Raw genomic sequence first — 12,831 nt, forward strand, 5'->3', positions numbered from 1 at the left:
ATCATCTGCACTACATTCCTAAAGTTCCTATACACGGCTCACAGGCACATAAAAGAGACCACTTAACCTCATCAGCTAATTAGAAGAAAACATCTTTAACAATAACAATAACAAGCGATCGTAAGGAAAGCATGTGTAGTGATGTAAATTCTCTATACTGTTTGTGAAGCAACTGGTAAATTAGCACCCTGCTAGTGGATGTAGAAGCATAAAGAATGGTTTGAAAATATTGACAATTTAACATTTAATGACAAGAATATGCTAGGCCTCGCTGCTCTTTTCTGAACTGAATCAATAAAACAACTTTATATAAAATAATGATGCTGATCTGTTCAAGAATTGGCCATTGCAACTTATTTTATGAATTCTCATGACTGTAGGAGAACTGTTGTGCATGTCAAGATATTCAGAAACACTTAAGCCCACTGTAAAAAGTGAAAGTTGGATTAACTTAATGGACCAGTTTGGTATTTTCTACCCGTTCTCACCAAGATGCGTACAAATGACACGCAGGGTGATTATCGTGCAATAGATACGCCAAATTCCGATTTTGCGTGCATATGATACGCCAGTCCTTCCCATTCACTTATATGGCGAATCGTTTCGTGACGTTTTTTTTATTGTTTTCTCATTTGTTTTCTGTTTTTTAAACCATTTTCGTTTGGGTTTAGGGTTAGATTTCAGTTTTGTTTAAGCAGGTTATTTAATATACAGGTTTCTCTAAGTTTTTATCTATATTTAAGCCATGGTCGGTTGGAGTTGGGGTTAGAGTTGGGGTTTGGGTTAGGATGTCATTTTTATATAACAAAAAGTTGTTCTAACCCTAAACCCAAGCGAAAATGGTAAAAAAACTGAAAACAAATGAGAAAACAATAAATAAAACGTCACGAAACGATTCGCCATATAAGTGAATGGGAAGGACTGGCGTATCATATGCACGCAAAATCGGAATTTGGCGTATCTATTGCACGATAATCACACTGCGTGTCATTTGTACGCTTTTTGGTGAGAATGGGTTGGGTATTTTACACTTAAAGTCCTGTTTTCAGATTGTTTATGATGAAATAGAACAGTTTTGACTGAAATTTGGACATATGATGCTGGCTCGAGAATTTTCGGCTTCTGTGGTATCACCCCCCCACCCCCACAATGGCTGCATATAGGTGCACTGGAACAATCCTTCCTAAAATGCATTAAACTTTTGTTTACAAAGATGTGAAACTCACCGAGTGATCAGGGGTGTTCACTGATATGCTCACACAAAAATCTCTGCAAAAGATCAAAAGATACTTTCAATCAGGTTTTATCGTAGTTTTTGTCCAACTCCATTGACTTGTATTCAGGGGCGGATCTACCTGGGTGGCACGGGGTGGCAGTTGCCACCCTAAATAAAAGCATTGCCACCCCATATGCCACCCCAGCGCGGGTATCCTAATATATATAATTTATACCCGAGTAGGCTCTTTTATAATAATAATAATAATAATTAGTTACATTTATATAGCGCTTTTCCAGTGCTCAAAGCGCTTTACATATGAATGGGGGAATCTCCTCAACCACCACCAATGTGCAGCATTCACCTGGATGATGCGACGGCAGCCATATTGCGCCAGAACGCCCACCACACACCAGCTTATTAGTGGAGAGGAGACCGAGTGATATAGCCAATTAGTATGAGGGATGATTAGTAGGCCAATGGGCAAGTTTGGCCAGGATGCTGGGGCACACCCCTACTCTTTTTCGAAGGACATCCTGGGATTTTTAATGACCACAGAGAGTCAGGACCTCGGTTTAACGTCTCATCCGAAGGACGGATTCAGAAAACTGGACTTTTAACCAGAAAGGCAATGTAGTTTTTCTCTGCGTGTGTTTGGGGGTGGGAGACAAATATCTGATGATGATTGGTGTGTGTGTCTGAGCTGATGATGATTGGCTTAATTTCCATCGTTAGCCAACCAGAGGCAGCAGAGTTCATACAAGCACGAACAGTCAGTCCCAGCAGAAAGTCTTTTACAGTGTAAAAAAAGTCTGCGCAGTCTTGCCAACTTGGTGACTTGGTCGCTAGATTAAGAATCTTTTTAGACCCCTTTAGCGACTTTATTAAAAAAGCGATAGGGACAAATCTAGCGATCTTTTCTGGCGTGGTTGGAGACTTTTGGAAACTGTGGTGAAAAGATGCATCGCCCCATCCAAGGCACTCACATGCAGCCCGGTTCTCGCGCTGCAGTCCATCCCTTCCGAGTTGCACAAACCCGCAACAACAGAGCGATGAGAAGTACAACGATCTCAAAACAAAGGTAGCGGACGCAAGCACAAAGTATAAAAAGCACAAACGTTACTTTTCCATCGTTGAGGTGAAAGGCAAGAATGTTTATGAACGTGCAACTTATGCCCTTGAAGAAAGAGTCTCTTCACGTCTGTAGCAAGTTATTCTGATCTAATAAAGCACCTCACATCATCACATGCTGCCAAAACATTAGTGGTTTCTTTTAAGTGTCTTTAAGCGATTAAGTTGAGCATCATATCAGCAAATCAGAGTACTGAATACGGTCATATTTTACAGATAAATGTTGCATCAGGATAAAAGTACAAAAATTAAACTGTGATTGTTTAATATTGCGTGAGGTAGTTGCTTGGTAGTTATAACTGAACTGCAGGTTTGTGTAAGCAGTAAATATCTTTTAAGCAGTTATTTCTAGCTCGTCATGTCTTGTTAGTTACTGCAGCAATCAAAATATTCCATACGTGCATATAAAATCACTCGTTATGATATAGTCTAATGTTTTTATTTGTCTTCATTGAGGAGACAAAACTATTCAGTGTTGTGTATGTTTAGAAAGCTTGAAAGAACTTAATGTTGCATTTTCCAGGATATTATGAAAAGAAAGGCTGATATCCATTTTTTTTTTACCAAAAAGAATAGAAAAATCAAATACTATGGGAGTGGAAGGTACAAATAAAACAGAAAAATATGTTGTGGAAGGTAAAGGAATAGAAGAAGTAATGAAGGAAAGAAACATATGGATGGCAAAGAGCTAAAAAGAAGTGAAAAGACAGAAATCCATCATGAAGTGAGTGAAAGGATTAAAGAAGAGGGTTATGAGAGAAAGAGATGTGTGCCTTTCAAATATGTTTTACATTAATATAAACTAGGCAAACCTATTTTATTTATATAACAGTCTTTATACCATTATGTTCAACCAGTCAGTGTTTTTAGATATTGATAAGATGTATGTATTAACTTAGTATTAAGACAAAGGGTGCTACAGTAGAGATGCTAAAGGTAGCTGCTTGGGTACTTATAGGAACATTTGTTGTTGCGTTTATTAATGTTATAAAAATTTGAGGTCCAGTGTTCACCGAATATAGTATATACATATAATTTCTTGAATCCACGACAACCATGCAAGGACGCTTACTTCATTGCCACCCCTCGTAGTTCTCATGCCACCCCCTTGCCACCCCATAAATAATTTTCTAGATCCGCCCCTGCTTGTATTAGATGTGCTGTGAGGTACGGTATTACTCCGGCGCCGGAAACGGAAAAGTTTTTTTGTATTCTTGCAATTGGCAAAGGTAGATTATCGCCACCAACTGGGCTGGAGTGTTTATTATTCAAGCTCTAAGGAGAAGAATGTACGGGTGTGAGGCGTTTGGAAAAATAGGTCCACAATTTTACAACAAATGCTAAAACTCCTGTTGGAAAACATCTTTTGCAACGATTTTTGTGTGAGCATATCGGTGAACACCCCTGACTACTTGGTAAGTTTTACGTCTTTGTAAACGAAAGATTAATGCATGTTAGGAAGGATTGTTCCAGTGCACCTACTGTATGCAGCCATTGTGGGGGTGGGGGGTGATACCACAGAAGCCGAAAATTCTCGAGGCAGCATCATATGTCAAATTTCAGTCAAAACCGTTCTATTTTATCATAAACCATCTGAAAATAGGGCTTTAAGTGTAAAATACCGAACTTGTCCCTAAAAAAAATACTTCAATTGGTAAAAAAATGTCTCACTTTAAGTGAAAATTCTGAAAAAGCTTAACTTTCTAGATGTAATTTTAAAAAGGTTTTTTCGCCTAAAATGTTCTCACTTTCAGTGAAAATTTTAAGTTGACCAAACTTTTTTTAAGTGTTACTAATTGAAGTAATTTGTTTAAATAGATCCAATTTTCACTTTTTATAGTCTATATTTTGGCTTGCGTTCGGGTGCCACTCACATGATGTAATTTTCATCATCGGGAGGGTCCGTGGACGGTCCGACCACCTTGTCTGTGTGCAGCCGAATTTTAAAGCCCCGCGGACGGTACATGTACAACAGCACATGCGCAAAATAAATATTGAAACAGGTGAGATCACTATGTACAATGTACACAATGGTAATACATTTCGGTCACATGTAGCGTCTTTTCTTTTTTTAATTCCCATTTTCTTCCAAGAACAGAAAGCTAAGAAGCTTTTTTCTCCATAATGTTTGATTCCTGTTCTTTGTTTAAAGGGGACATACCATGAAAATCTTACTTTTTCATGTTTAAATGCTATAATTAAGTCCCCAGTGCTTTTATCAATCTAGAAAATGTAAAAGAAGATCAACCCAGTAACTTAGTTTTGGTGAACCATTCTCTGTTATTGAAATTTGGCTTCCCTTGTGATGTCAGAAGGGGATAATACCACCCCATCATTTGCACTAACCATGGCACTGCAATTTAGGGCGTGGGGTATAAATATTTATTTTACATTTTAATTTTATTTTATTTTGTTGCTTGTTCTACAACTTTGTTTGCAATGGTGGATCCTATACTTTTCTACCCTAAATTGCGAATGTCTTGTAAATGACGTGAATCAGTGCTGCCCTGACAGTCTTGTAAAGTATAAAATATCATTAGTATTGTGTCAAACTCAGCCATATGCGCTTCTGAAATGAGAAAAAAATGTAGGGCGGGACTTGATTTCATCCATTAAGAATTTATGGGATTATTAATGTTGGTCCTGCAATCTTTTCCTAGGCAGAAACAAGTCTGCGATAGCCCTGCCCTCGCGCAATTCCTTGTGATAGGAAGTAAAGATAGATCATTTCGAAGAGGGGGAAATTAACTTTTTTGTTTAAAGAGCACCTATTTCATTGCTAAAAATCAACATTATTTTGTGTATTTGTTATAATGTGTTCGTTTGGTGGTTAGAAAACACATTATTTTTCACATACGTAAATTTTTGTAGCTCGAGATTTGAAAAGCTCTGTGTCCCTGATAGGCCAGCTAATATGAACATTGTGATTGGCCTGAATACTCCTGACCTCAGCCAGAAATGTGACGCTCCTTACCATGTTTCAAATATTTGCTCAAAACGCATTGCTAACAGGAGTTAAAGGTATAGCAGAAGATTTTCCCAAATTTTTGAAAAGAACCGTCCCTCCAAAAAAATGCAAATGCGCAACACTCTACCTCCTCCCGAGGGAACGCCTATTAAACGAGAGAGAGAGAGCATGAAGGAGCGTAGTTCTTCTCTTTGCTCTGTTTACATGTTGCTTTCGGCATGTTTACCATGTCTGCGCGGTTCGTGACTTTCGCCAGGGCTAGCATCGCTAATCTTAGCTTACATTAACTTTTACTAGCAGTGATTTACATGGATTTCTCCAAATAGCATGTCAAACTTTATCTGTCGAGTAGAAACTTTGCGTGGGAAGCCCAACCTCTGCTTTTAGTGCACGCCAGTTTGTGAATTATTCTCCCAAAAACCCTCTGGTCTTGTTTCTTTCTTCAGAGGCCTTTCTCTTCTTGTCATACAATTTGGAAACACTTTTTCTCGTGCGACCCTCAGACATTTTGAAAAACACGGTGAGAACGCAAGCTTCAATGAATTGTTGAAACCGTAGCCCACCACACATATACACCTGAAAGTGCGCATGTGCAGAAAGTGAACCTAGGGACGAGCACGTACGACGGCCTTACGTCAACATATCACACATATCACATATCAATGATTGACAACTGGGATGACCAATAGTCTTGATGATCCACCCGGAAAAAGAAAATCTTCCGATATACCTTTAACTTACAGGCTGTGAGTCCGAAGCGGGAGGAATTATGATAATGTCGGTCTTGTCTACATCACTAATCTCAGGAAGTAAACTGTTGCCTACAATCTATGTGTTTCTTGTAGTCCAAGAAAAGAGATTTAACTTGGAGACGAAAACTCGCGTCATCATTTACTTTGGGGTTTGTACCTTTTGCATATCGTTAACATTTACTAATACACCCTTACACACCAAAGGAAATTAAAAAAAGTGAATCGGTGCTCTTTAAAGACTATGAGGGCACATGAATAAAAATAATAATGAAGTGCACAGATTAATTGTTAATAATAAACACTACAATATTGCATATAAGAATAAGAAGTGTACATTTTGATTTGTCACAATATTACTTTTATTAAAACAGATTTTTTTGTATTAAAAAAGAAACACAGTCATACAGGTTTGACTTGATGGTCACCATCAACAACATTATGGTGAGTAAATAATCACATTTTATTATGAGCTCTTACAGACTTTTATTCACTCATCTATATTTATTATTATCTGTCATGTCACTGTCTTGTGTTCTGAAAGCTCTTGTCACCAAAACAAATTCCTTGTACTTTGCAATAAAGCTCATTCACACTTCATACTTCAACTATCGCTTCAACATATGGGCGCCAAGCTATTTTCACAAAGTATTGTCTGAGGTCAGTTTGTGTCGACAATGTTTTTCTTGTGTACTTTCAATCAAACCAATCTGGCCAGCAGTGCTAACTGCTGTGAATCCATTTCTTTAAGTTTCCATAATCCTGCGAGCAGCTGCGGGGGCCAAAACAGCCACATGATTTGAAGCCCCTGCCAGCTGCCTGCCATCTCTGAGTTAAACACACATCAAGAGCTCTGCTTCAACACAAACAGAAAGAAAGAAAGAAAGAAAGAAAGAAAGAAAGAAGCTTTAAGGCACACAAGTGCTACTCATGTCATTATATTTGTAATTGTTTCAAAGTGCAAATCATAACATAAAGCAAGTACATTCAAAACAGCACTTTACTGCTAACAAAGGTAATACAGATAATACGAATACCATTTGTGAATAGAGCGAAAAGTTCAGTAGAGAACGCTTAGTCACAGCTCTGAGCTGTGTCGCCACACAGGGTGAAGTAAATTTGGTCGTGGTTTCTGGTACAATGAGGTCTTTCACATGCTGCCGTGAGGGTGGTCCACTTTGGTCGATCCTATCAAGCGGACCTCCACTGTGAGATATCTCACCTGTCACCATGACAACCACCTACCAGACACTGAGCGCTCACACAGGTGTGTCAAGCCATGCAGGTGCACTCGTAGAATAGAGAGGGGTCATGAGAAAGGATGGGAACAGAAGGTCCAGAAAAGGATACAGTGACAGGCAACTGTATATGCAAGAGAAGTCATTTTAAAAATGTCGCTTTTGATCTCTTTAGCCCAGCAGGGAAGTCAGTGATGTACCATTTATGTAAAGGTCAGGCCTAGATGTATGAATCATACAGGAAAACATCTGCACATTTACATTCATCTCTTAAACAAGAAGTGGAGCTTATCTATGCCTACACTCTAAAAACAAACAGTGCTAAATAGCCCTAAAAGTGGTTCACTGGCTCGTTACCATAGGGGAACCATTTAAAGTGCCATATAGCACCTATGTAGTACCCGTGTAGCACCTGTGTAGAACCATATTGTGCTATATAGAACCATATCTGGTGCTATAGTGGTACTATATCATCCCCGGATGGTTCTTTATAGGTGCTTTACATGTGCTATATACAGTAGCACTAAAAATGGTTCCCCTATGATTACGAGCTTTTAGTGCTATTTAGCACCAATTTTTTTACAGTGTACTGCAGCAGTTAAAGAAAACTACTAGTTACAGGAAATCACTTTATATTCTTGTCCTTTTAAAAAAGCACCAACATTATATCTTGTTGATATACTGAATTACTTTTGGACAACAACACAGAGGCTGTTTACACTTGGCATTAACATGCGTTTTCGTCAATCGGATCACAAGTGGACGACGTTAATGCCAGGTGTAAACGGTGTTCAAAACGTTTTGAACGCATCCACTTTCGACCACTTTCAACCACATTCAGAGGTAGTCAAAACCACTTTCGATCGGATCGCTTTGGAGTTGCGGAACGCAATGTGGTTGAATGTGTTCAAACAGCCACACGCGACCACCTTCTCTCCGCCCATTTATCTAATCTGAGGTATTAAACACTAATTTTACGTCTTTTTTGACTTCTGCCGTGAACATACGGTGAACAGCGCTATTTTTAGCCTTTCATTGATAAAACTACTGCGGGCTGTTCTCCGTAGTTTCGTTTTGAAAGCGTGAAAGTTGCGCGATCCTATTTCATCAATTGCGCTGAAAATTCAGAGAAAGCTCCAACAAATAAACGTACAAAACACTGTACAGAATGTATACTTGCTAAACAAGCAGCGGGCTCCGACATAATATAAGTTTGCGTCCATATAAACTCATAATTACTCCCGCTCGCGTTTGAATGACAGCAGAGAGACTCGCCCACCGTCTCACAGACCACCCCCTCACAGTATTCAGGACAGATGCGGTCGAAAGTGGACAAAAGAGATGGATTTAAATACCAGGTGTAAACGCAATGTGTCTCTCTCGTCCACTTGTGATCCGATCGATGAAAACACATCTTAAAACCAAGTGTAAACAGCCTCACAGATACATGGAGGGTAAAGGTCAGGTGTACCAAGACACCAAAGTCTGCAGATTTGAAAACAAATGTAAATTATTCTTTAAATAGTTCTGTTTGAAAAATAATGCGTAAGTATATTGAAAGAAAAAAAAGTTAAACTCAATTACTCTTTTATGTGATAAGTTGACATAACTTAGAAAACTTAATTTGTTAGGTTAAACCAACATAAAAATGTTTATATGAAATAATTTTTACAATGATGTTTTATAAAGCACAAATTTTTTGTTACAAAATACAAATATACAAAGCAAAAACAAGTACATCGTGAACCAAAACCGAAAAAATCTTCTTCTTATTATTATTATTATTAAGGGAAAACCAGGGAGAAAGTAACGCGGTATGAAAGTAACAAAGCGATTTTCCTAGCCCTGATGGCATTTGCATTTCAAACTATGACAGCATATTTAGCACGCAACCCTTGACAGAGTTGACAAATATTGCGTTATTTCTTCACCGTTTTGCGTGTGTAGGTCCAGAAAGCTGTTTTCAACCATGATACAGTAAGTAAATTCATAAAACTGTAATTTTTTTCTTATAACGCATTGTGTTTCTCATTTCATGTGTAACAATTAGGGCTGGACCAGAAAATTCGAATATTCGAATATTCGTTCGGTGGGTTGGCATTCGATTTTTAATTTTGACATTCGAATTTTTTTTTTTAACACGTGACATACCCCGCGAAACGGTTCTCAGTCAAGCAGATACAGATCGCCTCGTCTGGAAGAGAAGTCAAAATGCCGAAGACCTCAGCTGTGTGGGACCACTTTAAATTGAGTGAAGACAAGACAAAGGCACAGTGCAAAATATGCGATTTGAATCTGTCCTACCGCAACAGCACATCAAGTTTAAAAAATCACCTGACTTCTGTAAGTAGTTACTTACGCCTATACTAGCTAGCTAGCTAGCTAGCTAAACTAGCTAAGTTGCTTTTATCGAGTATGTTTATCGGTAATTTTACACATGATAAAAACGACGTGCACTTAATTTGCTTGAAAATACGAACACGGCAGTAATAAAAACGTACAATAGCCCAGCCTAATAATAATTTGTCTGTAGGTGCATCGCCTGGTACTTCAGCCATCAGCATCCACCTGTTCAACCACACCCAAAACTACACAACAGCTCTTACAATTCCGAAAACCTATAACAGAGAAAAGAAAGAGAGAAATAACAGATGCCATAGTGGAATTCATCGCTATGGATATGAGACCCATTAACGTAGTTGAAGGCGAAGGCTTCAGAAAATTAATTAAGAAGATGGAGCCCGACTACACGGTCCCAAACCGCTCCAGTGTTTCAAATGCCTTGTCTCTGAAATACAGCGATCTGCGAGGCCAAATTTTTGCTCTCGTTGGAAACGCAATGGCCGTAAGTTTCACAACGGACATTTGGACCTCGGTAAGCATGGAGGCGTATATGGCTGTCACCTGTCATTTTATAACGCAGGAGTGGGAACTCTCTGCCTTCGTTTTGGAAACAAAGGCATTTGAGTTAAGCCACACGGGAGTCAACATCGCACAACAGCTTGGAGACGCGGCGGACGCATTCGCCATTCCAAATTATAAGCGAGTAGCCGTCGTTCACGACAATGCCAGCAATATGAAGCTGTGCACCGAGACGCTAAAGAAAGAACCAGAAAAATGGGGCAGCGTTCAAGGGGTCTGCTGCTCAGGACACACACTTCAGCTGTGCATTAATACAGCTCTCAAACAGGACAGACTACGCCGCACAGTTTCGGCTGCCAGGAATCTCGTGGGACACTTCAAAAAAAGTGCAAAGGCTACAGCTGCTTTGAAAGAAAAACAAACACAGCAGAACGTTGTACAGCACAAACTTATACAAGATGTTGCTACACGTTGGAACTCCACGTATGAAATGCTTAACCGACTGGTGGAGCAACGATGGCCAGTGACAGCTGTTTTGTCAGATCCCAGCATCACAAAGAAAGGAGATCGCAGCCTTGATTTGACAGCAGACCAGTGGAAACTGGCACAGGAGGCAGCAGAAGTACTGGGACCCCTAATCACACTCACAGAACTTCTATCACAGGAGGCAAATTTATCGTTGTCTGCAACAGTGCCAATGCTCTTCAACCTGAAGAAACGCCACCTGTCACCGGAGGAGGATGACAGCCCTGCCATCAAAGAAATGAAGAAGACCCTCATCACGGAGATCGACAGCAGATGGCAACTGTTAAGTTTAAACCCCAACAGCATCTACCTCCTTTCATCAGCACTAGACCAGCGATTCAAGCACCTAAAATTCCTTGATAACGAGAAGAAGGACCTGGTCTACATTGAGGTAAGACTGATATTTTATTTTAAATTAGAAAATAATTTAAATGTAATTTAATTTAATATGATTTTGATTATATATCTTGTACACGACAATGCATAGATTTGACTTAGATTATGCTTTTTGATTTTAAGGTTGTCCGCTTAGCTGAACATTTAAACCAGCAACAGACCGTTCGGGATGGGAAAGAGGTGTCAGCGTTAGCAAGCCATGGAGAAGAGAAGACTGCCGCCGCGCCACCACCACCAAAAAAAAAAAAACAGCAGGAGATTTCAATGCTAATGCAGTCGGAGTCCGATGAGGAAGTGGAGGAAGAGCACGGAGACAACGTAAAGAAAGAGATGGAGCAGTATTTGAAAGACACAACTAAAGTTCTGTCGGGCCCTCTCGCGTGGTGGAAGCAAAACAGCGACCGCTACCCTAAACTGGCATTTGCAGCCAAACACCTCCTTTGCGTTCCGGCCACTTCAACTCCATCGGAGCGCATTTTCTCCAAAGCTGGCTATGTCGTTAATAAGACCCGAAGTTCCCTTTTACCTGAAAATGTGGACAAACTCATCTTCCTGGCACACAACATGAAAAGAGTTTAGGTAGACTAGGCACCTTTACTTTTGTTACCTTGTTCTATTTAGGCTATTTATAATTTGTTTTATTTTATATAAGGGCATTCGTTTAATTTATTTATAACTGTTCGTTAATTAAAATGTAAGATGCCGTTATTGAAAGCATGCTGTATTCTTTATTTATTACAGTTCGTTGAACTGTTTTTCGTTCTTTTATTTACCATTTAATTGTATTTAAATTAATATAACTGTTCCTTAATTAAAATGTGTGATGCTGTTATTGAAAACATGCTACGTGTTCTTATTTATTACAGTTCGTTAAACTAGTTTTCGTTCTGTTTATTTACCATTTACATTTGATTTAATTTTAATTAAATGATAACTGTCCCTTATGTAAAATGCGCGTTGCTGTTATTAAAAACATGCTACGTGTTCTTCGTTAAACTAGTTTTCGTTCTGTTTATTTACCATTTACATTTGATTTAATTTTAATTAAATGATAACTGTCCCTTATGTAAAATGCGCGATGCTGTTGTTAAAAACATGCTACGTGTTCTTTATTTATTAAAGTTCCTTAAACTAGTTTTCGTTCTTCTTTTATTTACCCTTTACGTGTACGCAATTACTGTTTTGCTAAATTCTGATTGATACTGATTTGTTTGGTATAAAAAAATATTAGGCTACCTTATAAGCCTATTGCAAATTGTATAAGGGAGTTCATCCAATTTTATTAAAACTGTTCGTTGATTAAAATGTGTGATGTTGTTATTGAAAGTATACTTTATTTATTTATTAAAGTTCGCAGAATTTCGCATTAAGTTCGCAATCGCATTTATTTTTCTTTCTTCTTTTATTTAACCTTTATGAGTTAAATAACAGACCTGTGTTTTATATACCACTAGCACAGTGTCCGTTGGAGCATACATTTCTGCCCGCCTGAGGTGCGCTGCATTCTGTAGTTTAAGGTTTATTAATTCTGAACGTGTCGCGTGTCCATAATATTGCGCCAAAATGTGACACTTCACTCCCTTGGGTCAGCAGCAACACACCTGCACGTGAAGTCGATTGAATGAACGGTTCTCGACATAATAAAAATGCAAACAGACAGACAGACACACGGAGATTCCTGCCTTTATTAGAGAGAAGAATATTCAGCACCCTCCTTCCGAAGCTTCGAATATTCGATTTTAATTA

The 12,831-nt window shown here is 38.8% G+C and overlaps 1 protein-coding gene across 1 annotated transcript; it reads left to right on the forward strand.

The window, feature by feature from the left end:
• The first annotated feature begins 6,484 nt into the window (after window positions 1-6,484).
• On the forward strand, window positions 6,485-11,664 carry LOC141281050 (zinc finger BED domain-containing protein 4-like). Its single transcript, XM_073812670.1, has 3 exons — window positions 6,485-6,508; window positions 9,836-11,080; window positions 11,209-11,664. Exons 1-3 carry the CDS (start codon window positions 6,485-6,487, stop codon window positions 11,662-11,664), a joined length of 1,725 nt encoding a protein of 574 aa, XP_073668771.1.
• The last annotated feature ends 1,167 nt before the right edge of the window (window positions 11,665-12,831 follow it).

The sequence above is a fragment of the Paramisgurnus dabryanus genome, chromosome 19 (assembly GCF_030506205.2).
Source record: "Paramisgurnus dabryanus chromosome 19, PD_genome_1.1, whole genome shotgun sequence".
Classification (NCBI taxonomy): Eukaryota; Metazoa; Chordata; class Actinopteri; order Cypriniformes; family Cobitidae; genus Paramisgurnus; species Paramisgurnus dabryanus.

Bases quoted from the DNA above. Each gene is read 5' to 3' on its own strand.
- LOC141281050 (XM_073812670.1), top strand. From the start codon at position 6,485: ATGGTCACCATCAACAACATTATG. The intron at 6,509-9,835 runs GTGAGTAAATAA...ATTTGTCTGTAG, and splicing joins TCACCATCAACAACATTATG to GTGCATCGCCTGGTACTTCA. The intron at 11,081-11,208 runs GTAAGACTGATA...TTTGATTTTAAG, and splicing joins AGGACCTGGTCTACATTGAG to GTTGTCCGCTTAGCTGAACA.